The 20,412-nt window shown below is 41.1% G+C and overlaps 1 protein-coding gene across 4 annotated transcripts in view; it reads left to right on the forward strand.

The window, feature by feature from the left end:
* LOC111834025 (protein sidekick-1-like) overlaps positions 1-20,412 on the forward strand; it is a 369,045-nt gene that overhangs the window by 180,443 nt on the left and 168,190 nt on the right. For all 4 annotated transcript variants that reach the window (XM_072704864.1, XM_072704865.1, XM_072704866.1 and 1 more), the window contains exons 3-4: positions 5,157-5,263; positions 5,664-5,811. In XM_072704864.1, the coding sequence (XP_072560965.1) occupies positions 5,157-5,263; positions 5,664-5,811 (255 nt within the window). The remainder of the gene's footprint in view (positions 1-5,156; positions 5,264-5,663; positions 5,812-20,412) is intronic.

Genomic DNA, 20,412 nt, shown 5'->3' on the forward strand with positions numbered 1-20,412 from the left:
TGAAGTCACTTCCTTCTCTATCATGACCTCAAATTCCTTCAGCTGTCCTCACAGGCCATTGATTGCTCTCTCTGAGTTTGTCTGTCTACTTCCCAGCCTAATATGTGCTGTATGGATAGGAAATGTATAACCTGACTGAATTAAGACTTATTCCCCAAGGAATCATTCCATCTCCTTAATTTACATTTCTGCTGGTTACCATCCCAGTGTAACTTGCTCCGTCTGCTCTGTAACACAGGGCAAATTGACTTTGAGTGTTTATTAATGGAGGTGTTGCAGTGGGATGTCCCTTGGCTTCATAGCCTGGGGTTCGGTTCCCACTCCGTGCTCTCAGTGTCAGTGGTTTACATTGTTGTCCTCTTCCAGTGGGGTTGGGAAAATTGGAGGCCCTAATTGGCCATATGTGTGTGAGTGTGCACCCCCCAGTGGACTGGCAACCCCTCCAGGGTCTTTCCCTGCCTTGTGCCCTCTGCTTTCTATGATTGAACCCTACGTTGGATCAGCAGTATGGCGAATGGGGGATAATGGTGATAATATTTTTCAATATTTTGTTATTTAATTATCATTAATATATGTTTTGGGGCAATCAGGCAGCATTTACCCAGCAGACATTTTGTGTTGTGTCAGCGTTGTGTCGTAGTGTTGCATAGCATTTTTTTGAATGCTGAATTTGAAAGATGAACCTACATAATCTTTCAACATTGCCTTGATAACAAATGTTATTCCAAAATTAAATAAAAGTGCTATGTCAACTTGATAAGCACTAGATACCCTCAAAATATCAAATTTAAATGCTCCTTAAATAATGTAAATGACACATTTCTTTCATTCATTTTTATTCACTGAAAAACAACATAGGTTGTATGATAATTTCTGGGAATTGAGGCAGTGACTGGTGGGTCATTTTTTTTTAGTTAAAAAAAGATTATAGTTTCACACAAAAAGGTAAAAAAAATGTATACTTCTAATAATAATAGTAATTTAAAAATGTACAACAGACAAACCTTTTACTATTGAAATTTTAGCTCCTGCAATCTTGACCTTCCCACCTATTTCTTTGAAACTAAATTGAGAAGTATTATGAGAAACATTAATAAGCTAATTTTAAATAAAATTGTACATATATAGAGAGCATTTATAGTTTGTTTCTGTCCACCTTTTATCCAACTTACTACCTGCTGACATGGGGAAAATATTCTATTACTTTTCTAGGGTTGATCTGGGGTTACAGTCAGCAGTTGTGTGTTCTTCTCCTGTAAAACATAAAAGCTTGCTTTTAGGTTAGAAAACAAGGTTTTCAATATCATATTCTGTAGCTTATGTCTATCAAAATAAAACCAAAGACACTGTTCCCAAAAAAGTAACTACATGGTACCCAATTTCTGCACCTTTTGCTTTGCTTTTGATACCCAAGGCCTTCACTGAGCAGGTGTCTGCTCTTCTGAAAAAGATAAAACTTTCTTTAGGTGTAAACACACTACTCTGAATTCAGCATTTGGTTAACAAATCTAATGCATAATATAAGAACAAGAACATAAGAACTATACAAACGAGAGGAGGCCATTCGGCCCATCGAGCTCGCTTGGGGAGAACTTAACTAATAGCTCAGAGTTGTTAAAATCTTATCTAGCTCTGATTTAAAGGAACCCAAGGATTCAGCTTGCACTACGTTATCAGGAAGACTATTCCATACTCTGACTACACGCTGTGTAAAGAAGTGCTTCCTTAAATCCAGTTTGAAATGTTCTCCCAAATATGTGGAGACTTTCACGGTACTTTCTTTTAAACAAAACCTCTTTCTTTCCCTCTAAAATATTACAATATTAATAACTTCAAGTATGATTTACCCTCAATTGCACAGTTTTTTTTTTGCAATCTCAAACTTGGGAGAAGGAGGTGGAAGTTATTTACTGGGAAAAGCATCTGAAACAGTGGTTGTGTCAGATCTTCAAACAGTATGATTGAAAATATCACAATATTTTCAAAGATGATCACAATATCGAAATTTATCATAACCCGGAGATCCAATGTGGTCAGGCTTGTTGGGAATTGGTACTGGTGTGGTGCTGAAGCGTCGCCTGACTTCTCTCTCTGTAGCTGAGTACACCTATTATATGTCTGGACTGCTGCCATACTCAATGAGTATCTGTTGCTGTGGAGGATCAGCTCCTCTTGATGATGTCCGATGTCACTCCTTTCAATGAGCGTATTATGAGGCTCAGGCTAAGGCATTCTCTGGGTGTCTGTTGTCTCTGTGTTGTGTGATGTCTCAACGAGGGAGACATTTTATTTGCAAATTCTATTGGTTGTTTACCTCTGGTCATGGGTGACCACTGGCACTGACAAGGCTGGCTATATGGATTGTGTCAGTCCCCAAGAGTCTGGCGACCATGCTGAAAATAAGTCCATGTACCTTGACTTCACAAAAGGTCAGGGGCCATAGGTTCCAGCGCCCTAGCCACATCATTTGACTTAATTCTCCAATACTGGTAGTGTGGCGAAAGAGATCAATCACATACTCACGGTCCTTGGGGCTTCCCCACCACGATCCTGAGTTGTTTCATCTTGTGAGTATGCAGCAACATGCTGTACCAGTGCATGCTCCCCTAGCTGACCTGACCTGTTGGTTTGATTGGAAGGATTCAGAATGGGCGGGTGAGCTCAGGGGAGGGGGCACCATTCACCCAAGCACATGGATCTCACGGTGCTCTTTATCACACTCTGCCAAACTCCCCTCACCACCATTTGCCAAAGAACCCCGGAGTCAAGATGTGCTAAACTTACTTACTGTAGGTGCTGTTAAAGTCACGTCACCATAAACAAAATTCATTACAATTCATTGGCATGATTAATGTCTGAAATGAGCGTTCAAATCTGTTTAAGCTAAGATAGAGGAATTTATTTAGATTTTGAAAGAGTTGAAGCACTTAATGAGTGTAATTCTAGAATAGGTATTTTTCAGCCTAATGAGAAATTATGCTGTAACTGGAAATATTTAAATGTGCCAGAAACCACTGGGAAAGGAAAACACTGAGCGCATGGGGTTTTAAATGTGTCTTGGATAATGTGGGCATTGGATGTGTTTTTTATATCTGTTATCTGTGTTCTGCTGTTTTGGAAACATCCACATCATTTTTATGACCCCTGAATATATTACTTATGCTGTAATTTGCTGAAATGAGAAATGTTTGTTCAGTGTCACCTCACATCTACACAGTTGTGAATTTGAATCCCAGCCCCCTCTGCATGAAGAGTTTGCATGTTCACGTGGGGTTCCTCTTCTGGCTGTAGTTTGAAATGTGTCATCTCTAAATTGTTCTTTTGTTCAGGATGTCCAGTGCCATATTCCCTGTGCTGTCTGGGACAGGCTTAAGTCCCACAGCACCTCTAGCTGGATGATGCTGATATATGAAGGACATTTGTTTCCTGGTAATGTTTTATAGATTGGCCAGATATTAATCAGTGTCTGACGTCTAGGACCTTTGGGTTCTATGTAAGCTGTTTGTGTGCTTCGTAAATGAAGCACTCATCTGCGTTTATTTGCATAGACAAATGTTCATTTGCATTTCTTCTACTCAATATTTGTTTCTCATCCTAATCGTCCGTATGACGCCCAAGGCATTTTAAGCACAGAGGGGTTTTTGTTAGATACTTCTGTTGGCATGTGCCAGCAGGTTAGCATTTGTTGGGGCCCTGGTCTCACCATCCTTAGCAGTATCTGTCAACTTCATGCACAGAAATGCTGGTGCCTTCCTGTGGCTGTTTGCCAATGGGCTAACATTCGTCAGGGTAAATGGGACATGAATTCATCTGTGACAGGAATCTAAAGTAATATGCATTTTTCACCTCTCCTAGCAGCCTAACAACAGAGTATTAAAAAAAATAATTCGGTAACACTTTACTTGAGGAGGCACAAATAATGTAGAATTATTATTAATATTATTACATATTACATATGTAATGATTAACCACAAATTAAGTCGATTGCACATCTCATTTGCAATCATCATTACTGAATAGTGACATGTCTTTTATTTCATCCAATTACTATACAGTGATCCCCCGCCTATCGCGAAAGTTATGTTCCAGACCCATCAGCGATAGGTGAAAATCTGCGATATAGAAAGACCATATAAATAAACATTTATTTATAGTTTAACCCTTAAAATACACCTCCTACATGCTTTAAACACATGTAAACTTATTAAAATACACTTTGTAAACACATATGATATGTTGATGTCGGGCTAAGGATATGAGTAGCATAATAATAATATGTAATGTATATGTGAACACTTTATTTGAAGCAGTCTACATAAGGGTGACATGTAACCGTCATAAGAATGACATGACACATGTCATGCACATTAATGACACATTATTGATGTTTATGACTGTTGTCATAATGTGTCATTCAGTTCCAAAAACCGAATGACACATTATGACAACAGTGATGTTTATGACAACAGTCATAAACATCAATAATGTGTCATTAATGTGCATGACATGTGTCATGTCATTCTTGACGTTACATGTCACCCTTATGTAGACTGCTTCTAGTAAAGTGTTACCATATATATATATATATATACTGTATTTATACACACATATTGCAGAGAACTGTGATGCGTCGAGGAAAAATCTGTGATATAGCAGGGGTGCAATAGCTATAATGTCTGTTAATTCTGTAAACCTTTGTGAACTGAAAGAACTACTGAATGAACAAATAATATATAACACTTGAAGTACTGATGTCATGTTTGTTCATCATTAATAAATTATGATGCATCTATCTTACATAGCTAGTATATTTGTTTATGATTTGTACTTCAGTATTAACTGAGTTACTACTTAGTATTTGTGTCCCCTCAAGTAAAGTGGTACCATAAATCTCTACCCCTGCATGAAGCTAGGTGCTAATTTTTAATGAGTTATGCTGGCCTCAAAAATGACCTGGTGGGTATAAAGAAAGATTTCTTTTACTGACAGGTTTAAGGCTGATATTAATTTCAGAAAATGTAGTTCCCTGGAAAAAATATGCAAGGATATTTGATGCATCTGGTTCCAGTGAATAAGAAAAGCAGGTGTGACGCAGCTTCTTCCTGCTTTTGTAATCTCTTCAGCCCTTCTGTGGATGTCTGTCCCCCAACTCCTAGGTACACCATCCCATCTCTGCAGCGGTCTGACGTGGGGTCTTACCAGTGTGTGGTGAGGAACCGGATGGGGACGCTCATGCAGAGGAGGGCAGAAATCCAAGTAGCATGTGAGTGAAGCAGCACCCCCTTGTGGGCAGGAGGAGGCCTTACGGCCACCTGAACGTCGCCTTGCTGTTAGCGTCACCATGCCGCGTTCTCTGGTGACATTTAGAGAGACAGCTCTTTATAGGGCCACTGCCTGCTTTAAAAGCAGTTGAACCCTTTTCAGGGAGGGTTCAGAAACCAGCACGTCAGGCCTGCCGCTGCTCTAGACTGTCCTTTTACCCTTTTTACAAACATGTCTGCTTTTTAAAATGCTTTAAAAACCATGTGAAATAGCGAAGATTTTTCTTTAGCTTGATGTTTTTTCCTTTTCTTCACTTTGCCTGCTTCATAACTGTCAAAACATGGGCTTTGTCAACTGTGCCTTTTTGGACCGCTGCCTGATTTCCTCCTCCTCTTCCTCAGACATGGGGAACTTCGTGGAGACGGAGCAGCGAAAGACGGTGGCCCTGGGCCGGGCAGCTGTCATCAGCCCACCTGCCATCAGCTGCTTTCCGAGGACTCAGGTCACTTGGTTCAGGGACGGCTACAAGATCATCCCCAGCGACCGTGTGTGAGTAGGATGGAACAGCCCTGCCCCTTCCACGCTCCCTTCCCCTGCCCTGCCACTATCACAAAAAAATCCTGTTATCAGTCTGAAGATTCAGTTTAATGGATTAACATCTCTTCCTAAGAAGAAATTGAAATACTGTAATTTGACCCCCCCCACACACACTCACACACATTTTCCCTGTGTGAATTTCAGTTTTCGTAATGTGAGTTAAATGGAGCTGTGTGCCATGTTCCTTTGCCAATCTCTTCATCTCACTTGCGTTCAGGTTGCTCCCGTAAGCGTTTGATTTGCACATGAGGAGCCTGGGGTGGGGGATGGGTGGTGCGTGGCCTGTTTGCAGCCAATCTGTCACTCATGTGCGTCTTCCTGTTCCTGCATCACATTTGTGATGGAGCTGAACTGTATAAATGCAGTAGAACCGGCAGAAGTGTTAAAAGTCGCTGACCACAGTTGCAAAGTCATCTTAAGATCAAAAGATTGAAAGAGAGAGAGGGAGAGCTGTCTAGTATGATCAAGAACGAAAGAGAGCCTTGTCTAATATAAACCAGATCGAGAGAGAGCTCTGTAGTGTGATGTGGAGAGAAAGAGCTCTGTCTAGTGTGATCAGCACTGAGAGGACACCATCTACTATGAGAGATCGAGAGAGTTGGGTCTCATGTGATTGATAATATAATTCAGAGAGAAAGCTGATAGAATCAATGCGGAAAGAGCATTGTCTAGTGAGATAGAGACTGACAATCAAATTTGCTGAATGGGGGGTGGTTCTGTATATCATTAAGATTTTAACGGCACTGCTACTCTTACCGATACTGCGTATCGATCCAGTAATTTGTCGGTACTCTTTTTTTTAAGAGAGATTTAAGAGAGAACAAGATACAAATTAAGAACAGAATTAACATTGCTTATTTTCTCATATATATTGTTTTTAAATGAACTTTTTTAAAAGTTTATTTTGAACTTATTGATCATAATGTGATTATTGAAATGCAAAATATTTTTTACAGCAAAAAAAAACTCTGTTTTGAACAATTCACCACTAAAGACTGATTTTGTGATAATGGAAATGTAAAACAAAGGTAATAGACAATGTTCACTTGTAAGTAAAAAACTGATTGCAGGACTTTTCCTATGAGAGTAATCTTACTGTGTGGTAACCTTAGTTTGTTCAAATCACTAAATCTGAAACTGAATTTTTGAATGACAGATGATTCTCTGACCATTTCAGATTGAAATGAATGCACCCATAAAGATCAGTCGACTAATGGAACTTTTAATAATGAATCCATACTTGTATAATTTAGTTAACTCCGTGTGTGGGCTCCAGGCTGCTAGCATACATAACATACCTGGGGCAACGACAAATAACCAATGAGCTAGGCAGTTGAAATCTATGAATTTCTCCATATGTATGTGATGGATGTTTTGATAGATTGCTTTTATTTCTGCCCTTACATGCAAAACACTTGTTGTACTTGTGGCAACGAGCATTGTCAGCATGGACTCTAAGGAAAAGTTACCACGCTTTTGAACATTTAGTTCAAGTTACACGTTGCTGTGCGTGAAAGAGCGCAAAAGAGAACGAGAGCGAGTGAGCTGCCCTGTGTCCCGCCCCTCATACACAGGCTCTGAGAGAGATCTCTCTCTTTGTCACACCCCTCTCGTCCGATCCTCCCGTGTGCCACGCCCCCCTCGTTAACCTCGTGTGGAATCCCCATGTCATCAGCTGTTTCGAGTTGTTTTTCATTTGTCTTGTGTATTTAAGTCCGCGTCTAAGTATTGTTGTGACGGTTTGTCCTGAATGCGTCTTCGATTACTTATTAAATCCCTCATTCCCCGATCCTGCGTCTCTTTCGCCTGCTTCCCCTACCCCGCTCGTTATAACACTCTTCTGGATTAAGAATAGCAAAAATGCAGTCAGAAACAGAGCTGATGAAGAGAAATGTGCAAGAGAACTTTTATGTAGCAATAATAAATAGGAAATTTATTTTCTTAATTTCTCAAGTACCTAAAACAGAACTGATAACATTGGAGCTTAATGAGAATATGAATTAAGTTCTGGGGCCAGTTAAATACTGGGTTTTGGTACCCATCCCTAGATCTGAGGATAAAATTTGTCCAGCGGGGAATGGGGAGCCAGGGGACATGATTGCTTGGTCCGGATTCAATTAAATGGAGTCTGACCACTGATCTAGTATGATCAAGATGGAGAAACCACTGTGTGGTGTGTTAGAATTTGAATGAACTTTGTCTATTATCATGCAATTTGTGTCGGAGTTGTTTGGTAGGATTGAGTGACCCAGTATGATCTTGGCGGCAGGCCAACTATCAGGTTTTGGTTGTTCATATCTTCTTCTGCTTACTCTATAAAGATCCATCCTTCTTCTAACTGCTTGTCCTGTTCAGGGTCATTGGCCCTTGCAGCATAGGGCACACAGCTGGAGTACAGGCTGGATGGGATGCCAGTCCATAGAGGTGCGCATACATGCACACATTGACACATAGTCACACACCACAGGCAGTTAGCCTAACCACATGTCTTTGGACAGGAATACCTAGAGGAAGCGTTAATGACACGGTGAGATTTTGCAAACTCCTCACCCTGGAGGTTTGAGGCAGTGCTACACACTGAGGGACCATGGCATCCCTCTATAAAGATCCATAAAGGTACTTTACAGAAGAATTTGAGTGTAAAATATGAGTAGCACCATAAAGAAAATGAGACCACATTTTTGGATAACTCAAGATCCAGAGGTCGCTTTAGCTGTGAAGTCAAAACAAATATAGTTTGATTTTTCACTGCACATAACAGAATTGAAATGAAGTATTATACCCATCCGTTTTATACTGTCTGTGTGGCATATATGGCAGCAAATGTAGCTTAAAAGCCAGGGCTGCAGTTAAATCTGGAACTGTGCTCAGGACGCAGGTGGTGCAGTGGCTGGAGACATGGGCTTGTAGCCTGTAGGTTGCCGTTTCAAGGTTTAATGTCACACTGATATACCCCCCAATACTTTTTATTCAGCTAAAGCAGGGAAATAGTGTTGAATTTGTGTTTTGACACGGCCTCTCTCCTCCCCAACGGGGGACATTCAAGTCACACTCATTCCTGAATGAAACTCCTGATTTATGGCCATCACAGGGTGCCAGCTGGCCACATCCAGCCATCTCGGTCCCTCGCCCCCCAGTGCAAGCAGAGTCCTGCCCTTTTGGGAACTGTCTGTTTCAAGCGTTCACTGTCCTGACTGAAGGTGCGGGTGACTAATCAATCGAACACTCGGCGTTACAGCCCCCCCTCCCCCACATCACTTGGCAGACTCTCCAGCTGTACTGAGACAGGCCGTTAAGGGTACTTAACATGGAAAGAAATAGGGAGATTTAAGTGGCTTCTGCTTTGCTCTGTGTGTCTGATTGCACTTTTAAGAAAAAGATGTGTTTCCTGAATGGGATTCATTTCCCATTTGAGGTCAAGGCTCAGAGGTTTAATACCGTGCTGTGCTGTTTTTCAAGGTGGCTCCATCAAATCCTGCTTTAAGAGTCTGCCTCTATACCACCCCCCACCCCCAGCTCCGGCCCCGACTCACACAAACCCAGAGATCCATCACACACCTACGCATTTAAGTCAGCTGTGCCCTGGAAATGTAAATGGAATGAAGATAACGTGCTTTTGACACGTGAAAAGAAGCTATCAGTATTAATATTATGGCCTCTGATTTAATAATCATTTACTTAATATTCCGTTTGCAAGGATTCTAATTAATTTGGAGATATTGGTCCATCCCTCTGTTCCCATGATGCTTTTCCAGTGCAGTCTTGCTGAGCCTGGATCCTGTCCCTGATTTACAAAGGGCACCACACATGAGCCACCATGGGGAGGGGGTGCCAGGGGTGCAGAGGGCTTTTGAAAAAACATTACCTTCTCTTTCAGGTACATCCATCTCAGTACCTGGAACAATAACACCTCTGTTTACGGTTGTTGAGCTGATCACAGCACAGGTCAAGTGAGGTTTCTTCAAGGCCGAGGTTGTTTCTTAATGGGGCAGTCCAACAGAAAACAGGAGACTTAGTTTAGTTTTTCTTAAAATAAAAAAAAAAACACAGTGGTGTTGAAACTGATGCAAGATTCTCAATTTAACATGACATTCTCAGCAGTTTATTTAGCTTTGGACGTGCATTAGTCTCTCTGTATGATAATTATTTTTCACTGTCTCGTGTGAGATGTACAGGCATCAGTATTGGTTAAGCCAATTAACACATGAAGAAGTCATTTAACAATCTCTCACACATGTGACAGGGGAGCAAATAAGGCATCTGAGAGGAGAAATCTTTTCAGCACCCTTTCTGCATGCCGGAAACCTGAGGATGAACTCACAGCTCATTTGTAAACACCAGCAGGGCTTTCATTTGATGTTAGGACTTCTTTTTCAACTCAGTCCTCCTGGTGAAAACTTCTTTGTGCACCTGGATCCTCTGTCAAATAAAGATGTAAGATAGCTGTTTAACGAATGGTAATCGTATTCTTAAGCGGGATCAGCAGCATATAAATCACCCCTTTACTTGAGTTACTGTCTTAAATTGGACGTTTTTATGACATGTAGATCGTTTTGTGGTTGAACTGACATTACAGAGCAAATAAAATGCAAATGTTCTTTGCAGAAAGGTATGTGCTAATTGAGTAGTGTTGAGGGTTTGATTTATATTTATTACTGATTGACTAGAATCATAAACTGCTGGAAGACACTGTCTGAAAAAATGCTTGCTACTAGGTAAGAAGTTTGAAAATATATACATTCCTTTTAGAATAACCACTTAACCCCCCAAATTTACTGTTGTCTGTCCTCGCAGTAGCCAAAACATTCATTTTGGTCATGCAGTGTAGCCCAAAATAAAAAATAGTGAGTGAGACTGCAGTGGGATATTGTATCAGAAAGACGCTGCATGCAGTTCTAATCAAAGGTTATTGCTCTGAAGATCAATTTTGTTTGGCTGAAATGCATTTTTGCCTAATGATAGAAATTCAGAAGGTCTCTGCTGGCAGTATTACCTATTGAAACAAAAGTTGTAAAAGCTGTGACTAAATATTTATTCAGTACATAGTGTGTGCATGACGAGCTTGGTGGCTACCATCAGACTTTGTAACGAATGGAATGGTAACGAGCTAACACAGCATAGCTAGGTGTCTGCCACACTCCTAGATTGGCTGTAGATCCTGTACATCGTTCTTATTCTTTTTTATTATTGTTGTTATTTAGATACAGAACGTAGGTTATTTCACCCACATTGGTTCTTTTTCTGGAGAAAGAGCGCCCCCATTTATTAGTATGACCAGCTTAGAGAAGCTGGTATTCATTGACAGTGTAATTTTAATCGCCCAGTGTTAAACAACAACAACAAATGTATTTTTGTATAGCGCATTATCACAACATTACATTGTCCCAAAGCGCTTTACAGCATCCCCACCCAAAGCCCCCAGTGAGTAAGCCATAGGCGACAGTGGCAAGGAAAAACTCCCTAGAAGGAAGAAACCTTGGGAGGGACCAGACTCAAAGGGGGAGCCCATCCTCCAGGGGCCGGCAGGGAGAGTCAGAAAAAAAATGTTAAAAAAATGTGCTGCAAAAATATAATTCTGTGTTGCCTCCTGGCCACCTTGAATGGTTAGGGTTCAGTGTAGTCATTGGAGATTGGCTGATCCACATTTTTTCAGTTTCGATCCGATTCTGATACACAACTGCCAATACGATACAGATTTTGATACAAGAGCTCTTTTTACTTTAACATTTTAATGTAATATGACATATAGGGGTGGGCGATATAACCAAAATCTTCTATCACGGTAGAAGCAATTTTCTACCTCGATAACGATATATATCACAATATAGCAATTTGTATCTGGAAATGCATAAATAAAAATTCAAACACAAAGAAACTGTTTTATATAATGTAATTTTATTTAAAATTGCAGCATTACTTTAAGTAAAAAAAAAACAACCATACTGTTTACTGCAATGTATTGTACTGCATTTTTTGACATATTCGTTTGGATGCTTGGATTTGAGATGATAGAAAAGGTTTGACGTGTTCCACACCACAGACGATGCACCTTTTTTCTTTACAATCTCCTCCTTGTTGGTTTCGTCACATGTAAGCAAACTCACCGCTGCACCGTCTTCTTCCATTGTCGAAGTGAATGTGTATTGCGTGGTTACCTAATGTGCAACGTCACGTGATCTCAATCACGATTAAGACGATAGACCAAAATCTCTATCGGTTGACAAATTTCTACCGGTTAGTCGAGTCTACCGGTATATCGCCCACCCCTAATGACATATATATATATAATGTATAAATATTTATACTTTATATAGCTGTCGTGTGATTGATTGTACAAATCGATATATACAAGAAATAGGAATCTTTTTACAAACTGCCAAAAACTAAATAAGTAAGTATCGGATGTGGATCATCACATATGGCCGATACCCGATCTGGCGAATAGGTCTGGATCGGTGATGATACCGATCTGAATATTGGATCGGGGCATCTCTAGTAGTCATGTTAGTAAGTAGGATACTCCATACATTATCACACATGGAAGTAGCTGAATTGCTGAGCCCTCGATCACCCTAAGCAGGTCTCTGTGGATCTCCTTTTTTTTATTATTTTATCTGTGGCTGAGTTTAGGTGATGTCTCTTCTATAGCTCTGGAAAGAATTGAGACCACTGCAAAATTTTCAGTTTCACTCATTTCTCTATTTATGGGTGTGCGCCTGTGTAAAATATACATTTTTTTTTTTTTTTTTTTTTGCAAACTCCAGCCTGGTTCTTCCCTGTTTCTCATTAATGAAGGGCTTATTCCTCGCTTTATGGATCCTCAGTCTTGCTTCTAGGAGCTGGTTATGCACTTCACACCACTAAATCTTTCTCATTCTTTCTGGAGGTCAATTGAGGTCATCCTCTGATTTAGGAGGTACTGCCAAATAACTGACGGTCATTTCTGGCAGTAGGAAGTTGCTTTTGCCTTCTACCTGGCTGGTTTTTGGTTTTTGCCAGTGTCTCCTGTTTCACTTTGTTCTTGTGTACTGCAGTGTTAGAAACTTCAAGCCTGGAAGCAGCCTGCCTCGCAATGTAAGCCTTCTGCCAGCAGAACCAGGATTAAACCAGGATATTAAAATGCTATATATACACTCACCTAAAGGATTATTAGGAACACCATACTAATATGGTGTTTGACCCCCTTTCGCCTTCAGAACTGCCTTAATTCTACATGGCATTGATTTAACAAGGTGCTGAAAGCATTCTTTAGAAATGTTGGCCCATATTGATAGGATAGCATCTTGCAGTTGATGGAGATTTGTGGGATGCACATCCAGGACACGAAGCTCCCGTTCCACCACATCCCAAAGATGCTCTATTGGGTTGAGATCTGGTGACTGTACAGTGAACTCATTGTCATGTTCAAGACAGTGATGCCCTGGTTCAGATCTGGGAGGAGATCCCCCAGGACACCATCCGTCGTCTCATTAGGAGGATGCCTCCACGTTGTCAGACATGCATACAGCATGTGAGGGACCATACAAATTACTGAGTACGATTTTGAGTTGCTGCAATGAAATTTCGGCAAAATGGACCAGCCTACCGCATCATTTTTTGACTTAGATTTTTGGGGTGTCTTTGAATTCAACCTTCTGTAGGTTTATCATTTTCATTTCCATCAAACGATGTGGCATCCTTTCATTCCTAACACATTACCTAGTCCATATCAGTATAGATATACAGCATGATTTTTTCCCCCATTGAGATCTGATGTGTTTTCAAAGCGTTCCTTTAATTTTTTGAGCAGTGTATGTATATATATATATATATATATATATATATAGTGGTCTGTATATCCACTGTGAGTCAAGACATCATAACCTAAATGGTTTTGGAGTGCTTTACCTTTTCCATTATATTACTCTAATGGATGTAGGTTGCCATGGGCATCCATATTCTCTGCCACTTATCCAGTACACAATCAGACTACTGGTGAGGGGGATCTGGCTTTCTCCCAATGACACATGACAACAGCTGCTGGACCGGCCTCGTTGTTACACCCACATAGCAACACAGAAGCTGTGCTGGTATCACCAACATGAAAGATCTGGTGTCCAAAACAAGAAAGAAAATATATAGACCATACCTGTCTTCTGTCATTTATGGGAAATGTTAGTTCTTGGGGCAAGAAAATGGGTGAACTCTGAGCACTGAGCAGGAGATAGTGAGAATACAAACTTTACAGTCTCCCCCCCTGCCCCCCACAGCTGACACTACCACCACCACACCTCCTCCCAGACGCCTGTTTCTGCTGATCAGTGAGCTGGAGAAACTCTATACAAGAACCTGATGCAACAGATGCTCCAGTGATCTCCTTGGGGCCTCTACCATCTGTTTTCAATCTCTCTGAGTATCAAAAAGGTGCTGCAGACATGGAAGACCTCTTGCAGAGTCCAGGTCCCAAACAAAGAGGGTGGAAGGAGGCTGAAGTAGCAAGGACTACAGATTAGATTCTCTCATTTTACAGATTATATAGATCTTAGAGGGACCAGATCCCCAACCACTGACCATCTGGCTCAGCTGCAGTTTACCTACAAGGCAATATATAGGTGCGGATGATGCTTTGATTTACATGATTAACAGAGCCTACTCCCAGCTGCCGAAAAGGCTGGCACCATAGTCAGGCAAATGTTCTTTGACTTCTCCATCACCATCCTGCTGCTCTGACTTGGCAGTAGGCCCAGAGTGATGCAGGTGGATGCCCACACAATCTCCTGGATTATGGACAGGCAGCACTTCACTGCATAATGGACTTCAAGTCGAGCACTACAGTAGAGTCAAGCTGCCTGCAGAAATTCTATGGAAGTTGAGTCCATGTACAGGAAGCTAGTAGAGGATTTTGTCTTATGATGTGGGGAGAACTGCCTGCAGCTGAACATCAGTTAGACAAAGAAGTTGCAAGAGGATTCCTGGCATACTACCAGGCTTCTGAGACCAGTGACCATCCAGGGAGTCAGACTTGTTCCTGGGGGTCCATCTAAATATTGTGTCAGCTGTCTTCTGTGTGGCAGCTGAAAAATTAATGACTCAGCTTTGTTTAACCTAATTAGCCTTTTCCATCCAGTTGTGGTTGTCAATCCCCAAGGTTTGGTTACGTCAAGCCATCATCACTTGCGGTTCTCCAGCTGTTGATTACACAGAGTTGTGTTTGCTCACCCTTGGTTGTGATGGGGAGCAGGGGGTTGGCTTCTATCCAGTTAGCCCAATACCGCCCAGAAGCTCCTGTAGATAAATGTTTCACAACAGTGATGGTTACCCCTGAAAAGTATTTCTCAGGACATGATGAGTCACAGTTTCTCACCAGATACACTTATGTCAGTTTCCCTTGGCTGCTTGCTAACTGCATGAATAAAATAATTAATTGAATAAACATGGAATCTTGAGAAAACCCTTCAACACCATCCCCCTCCATTCTGCTCCTGGCATCTCATCGCACAGACTGAATAACGGAGTTGCATCATCTCAGAAAGCAAGGATATGGGAACATTTTAATGGCACCAGTTTGATGAAGAAACTGAGATAAAAACAGGCATGTGACTGGATCTCCAGCGCTGTGCAGGGAAGCTAAAAAACAAGTGTGGGATGCTTGTGTTCCTTTCTTTACTTTTGTCAGGGTCAAATCATACACCCAGGAGAGGGATAACGCGCTCCACTTTGTCTAGAGTGGCTCCTGCTTTTGAACTGTGTGTCCAGTTTGCCGACTGTGTCGAACCCTCGGCTTTGTACATGAGGCTCTTTCTCGCTTCTGGGAACCCCTCTTGATCCGTCAGAAGGAGCACGCAAATCCACAGGCACATCAGTGGACTGGAAGCCATCTGGCAAAGGTTCGGCCTGCGTCTTGTGTACGTGAGCCATTGTAATATTAGTAGAAGGAGTAGTAGTAGTTTTAGGGCTGCTCGCCTGAGATGTCTGCCAGAGTCTCACTAGGAGGTGGAAATGAGGCTGAGTCTATTCCTGTGTGCTAACAGTCACCTGGTGAAGATCTCAGTGATGTGCAGCAAATGCTTTATGCACATTCTGCACAGCCATGCCTGATTATTGACCACGTGGAACCCAGGTGTATGGTCTATGATGCTTATTACATCGCTCCTGCCATCATCGGAAGATCGAAGGTGTCTTGTTACCCACAACCAAAATGGGGGGGGGGGGCTGACCGATCCATCTGGCCTAGATGAACAAGGGGCAAGGAGCTGGAATGGAGCAGCACAGAGGGAGATACGTGGAGAGCAAAAGATCATCTTTTTCAAGTGCAAATTCTCAACTCTGACAGCATCTGCATTAACTATTAATTACAGCAATTATTTCTGGAGTCCATTTATCATGCAGATAAATGAGTGCATTATTCACACTCCTAAATAATTAATTTTGTGCAATTAGAAAGCATTTCTTAAGGAAAATTTGAGAAAAGGTCAATAATAATCAAACAAAACACTGTCAGGTTTTATAGCAATGAATGGTAAGTTTAATCTTGGTTCCATCTGGATAACCCGGGATGCCGGAGCACTCTGATCAAGATAGTTCATGACAAAAAGCAGGCAAGCATCTCGAGCCAAAGCAGGGGAGTGAGACACATGATCAAAGCAAAAACGAAATCTGGGTTTGAGCTGCATGAAGTCGCACACAAAGGCCAGTTTAATGGCACCTATTTATCTGGAGACTTGCTGTGAGACACAAGTGAACCAGACCCTTTTAATGTGTCCTCCATATCACATTAAAAAATAAAACTGCAAGTTGTGATGGAGAAGTTATAGATAGATATTACTTCTTGCCTTGAGGCAAATATTTTCCTCTTAAACTGATTGGGCTGCCAAGAGACAGGGTCACTCTGCATTGGAGAGGGAGCACCAGTTTTGGTGTTTGACTAATTAATTGGTGTCTATTTGCACTGCTCTCATGTTCTCTCACCTGTTGTTACTTCTGACGTATTGCACTATGACCTCATGGTCATGCCTCTTGGTGCACCTTGTAAATTCTTAAATGCATACATATTAATTTATCTATTTGCATATGCACCATATTTTTATTATTATTTTCTTTACTTAGTTTTCACTGTTGTAGCATACCCAATTACGTTGTACACTGTAAGATGACAATAAATGTTTCCTTATTGTTAAGTTATCACTTGATGTTACTCATCATGTTTTTTATTGCCTGCCTGGTTTGTCTTTGGAGGGGAGAGGCTGCCTACAGGAAGCTCTACATTTTCACTCTTGAATCCTGTCACGCAGTTACTCAGCTGAGAATGTTGCTCCCATAACTCCAAGTTATTATGCATGGTAATCTATCTTACTGCAAAAGTCAATTGAGGATTTTGCAGGAAAGTCATTTAAGCCCTTCCTCAATTAGTTACCTGTTCTAATTATGTCTTTTAAGCATCAGTTTGCACTGTGTTTAATTACACTATGTGTACTGTGTTTGTACCTTCTCTCTTTAACAGTATGTGCTTGTTCATCTGTGAACTATATTCTTGCTGCTGTATGCACCAGAATTTTCCCTGCCTACATACCTCCCTTGTTATTCCACATACATTGTACAGACGTCTCCCTTGTCCCTTTCTCTGTTTCGCGCTTTCTTGTCCGTATCTTCTCCTAGCCACCTCGAGCACATCCAGTCTTACTGCCTGCCTGAAAGAATAGGCCAGTTTGCTTTATATTGAATATGTTTGCTGCTGGGGCCTGTGTTCTTGTAGTTTTAATATTCCGAATACTGCCACTCAGTCCCTGTACACTGTATACAATGTATAACATAATCTGTAATACGCTGTAGTAGACTGTAGAATAATGATGCTTGGCCTTTTTAATAGTAAATCACAGTGCAATAATAATGGCCCAGAAGGGAGAATAGGAATTTATTGGGAACGGTCATTTTTTACATGCCTTTTCTCTGTAGCCTTAAATTGGAAAAATTTTGCATTTCATGTCTTTTTTTAACTTCTCTCCTTTGTTGTTTTATTAAGGATAGAAAATGTTCAGTTTCCACTGACTGTCTTTGAAGCTCTGAAGTTGGTAAAGGGAAGTGGTCATTGTTGTAGAATAAAGGTTTATGAGACCATGATCCACATAAAGAGGTACCAGGTCACACCTGAGTTGTGTCACTGTACTGCGCTCGGAGTTGGAAGGTAGCTGCTCAGAAGTTGCAGCATGATAATTACATTGTTTTTGTTTTTGAACTCAGCAGTAAGGAGTAATTATATGGTCACGATAAAAATTGTAAATCACCCCCATATCACACACTAAAAAGGGATTATTGTCATTTAAGAAAACCCTTTCCCAGAGCTATGGGGAAAATTACACAGTGGGTGAGCATAATCATAAATTGTTGCAGATGAGGATGACTGCGAAGCTTATGACTTTTGAGGCTTATGACATGGATAGATGGTGTGTTCTCCCTCCCACCTGCTTTTCTGTATTTTGAGCGCATTGTGTTAAGCTGTAAACTCCGGGTAGAGATAGCAGGATGGCCTTTACCTAGGAGACATTCCATGAAAACTAGCAACATAATGCATTCTCTGTATAGCTGTGGCCATTTATGTCTTTATAATACTCAAGTCAGTATTCCTTTGTAGCCATTCGCAATACACACTTCATACTTTTCCCTGTGCTTAACGCAGACTAGGCATCTTATTGTTTCAAATGTCTCTGTTTCCACTGCTTCTCCCATTTCCATGACATAGGGTTCTGTTCACTGTGGCAACTAGGGAATATATAATCTAATATAACATATGCAAAGTATTTGGTTTAGAGTTAAATGATTAACAGCTAATTATGACACCTTAAAGAGATTGTGTAGCATTGGCATTAACCGGTAAATGTTAAAATGTCGAGAAACTTCCTGTGGTATGAACACAAAGCACCTCACCTTAAGGAAGACTTGTGGATTCTCTACCTATACAGTGTGATTCTCTTTCTCACTTCAGTCCTCATGGTTTTCCATTTTTGCATTTAGGGGATACATCTAATATCCCATTGACAGTAAAGCAAGTCACACATGGGAGGAAGAAATATTGGTTTTAAGTATTTGCACAGCAATAGCTGGATCAGCAAAAACAGCTGCATGCTTAGTGTTAAAGGGGACAGAGAGAGACCTGGGGGATGAGTGAAGGCGTGAGACTGACCTGTGGGGGCTGTGTTTATTGAATTAACCAGCAGAGAGCTGTTTTTAGGCCTTATCTTTGTTGTTACAGTGACTTGCAAAAGTAATGAGCCCCCTTAAAAAGATCAGATTTGCCTGAATTACAAATGATGTAGACATATATTCTTCTGGGGATTTTTTATTGCAAACTCAGTCTCTTACAGTAAATTTCAAACAAAATAAATTATTTTTCAGCAAATCTTGACCAGCGTTTTAGCTGGGATGCTCTCATACCTTCTGCCAAACTCTAGACATTCTTTTATATAGCTCTTCTTGAGTATTTCCTTCTTTCTATCCACCATCCCACAAAGGCCAGCAGTATGCACTGCTGCAGCATGCAGTATGCTCTTCACATGGTGGACTGGTGCGCTTTCACTCCACTCTCAGCCACTGACCTCTGTACCTCCTTCAGAGTGACTGTAGACCCCAGTTTGGCTAGGGTCCCATCTCCTTTTTGTGTGGTTGGTGAGTCTTCAGGGATGGGCTGGTCTAGGCAAGGGTGGTATAACTTCCACTTTCTCAGTATTGATCCAACTGTGCTTACTTGGGATGTTCAGTCTCTTGGATATCATTTGTACCGCATTCTAAATTTATAGCATTCGATTACTGTATTTCTAACTTCCTTATGTTCCTCAGTTCCTTTGTTATGTACTTTAGTATTTTTTTTTGTTCCTTACTTTCAGACTGAGTCTTTTCAATGATAGTGAAACTGACAGTTGTGTTCTTGGTAAGGCTATTGTTCCATCTGTGTCTTTTTCCTCTTTCATGTGGAGCTTCCAGAACACAGGGGTTGAATACATATGCAAGTAGCATTTTTCTGTGAAAAATACCGTGAGGAAGAATATGTGTCTGTATTTTGTGTAATTCAAGCAAATCTGATTATTTTAAGTGGGGCTTAATACTTTTTCAAGGCACTCTATAGCACTCATTACAGCTAGAGGCCACATGGTAACTGTATTGGTGGCATTGTGGCTTCTGCGTTTACAGGTTTGATTCCCACCTACAGCTCGGTGTACCCTCCCTAGATTAGTGTGGGTTCTCACTAGCTACCATAATTCCACCACATTGTCCAAAATCTAGCATTATGATGTACCAGTGCCTCTACATTGCATGATTATGAACACATTTGCCCTGTAACAGACTGGGATCCCGTTGAAGGGGCCCCCTTTGCTGTCCACCTCTGTGCATTCTGATTCTGGTGACCTTGTACTGAGTAAGTGGTTATGTAAACTGAATGGCTGCAGAAAGGCTGGCCTGGTTTGCTCTGAAGCATCAGTGTGTGTCTGTCACTGTGTTAGTGGCCTTTGCCCTGCAGGAATTAAGACGTCTGTCACAGGTTAATGGCAGGTCTCACTGCACTGAACATACACAAGTACAAAC

This window comes from Paramormyrops kingsleyae, chromosome 22 (genome assembly GCF_048594095.1).
Source record: "Paramormyrops kingsleyae isolate MSU_618 chromosome 22, PKINGS_0.4, whole genome shotgun sequence".
NCBI lineage: Eukaryota > Metazoa > Chordata > Actinopteri > Osteoglossiformes > Mormyridae > Paramormyrops > Paramormyrops kingsleyae.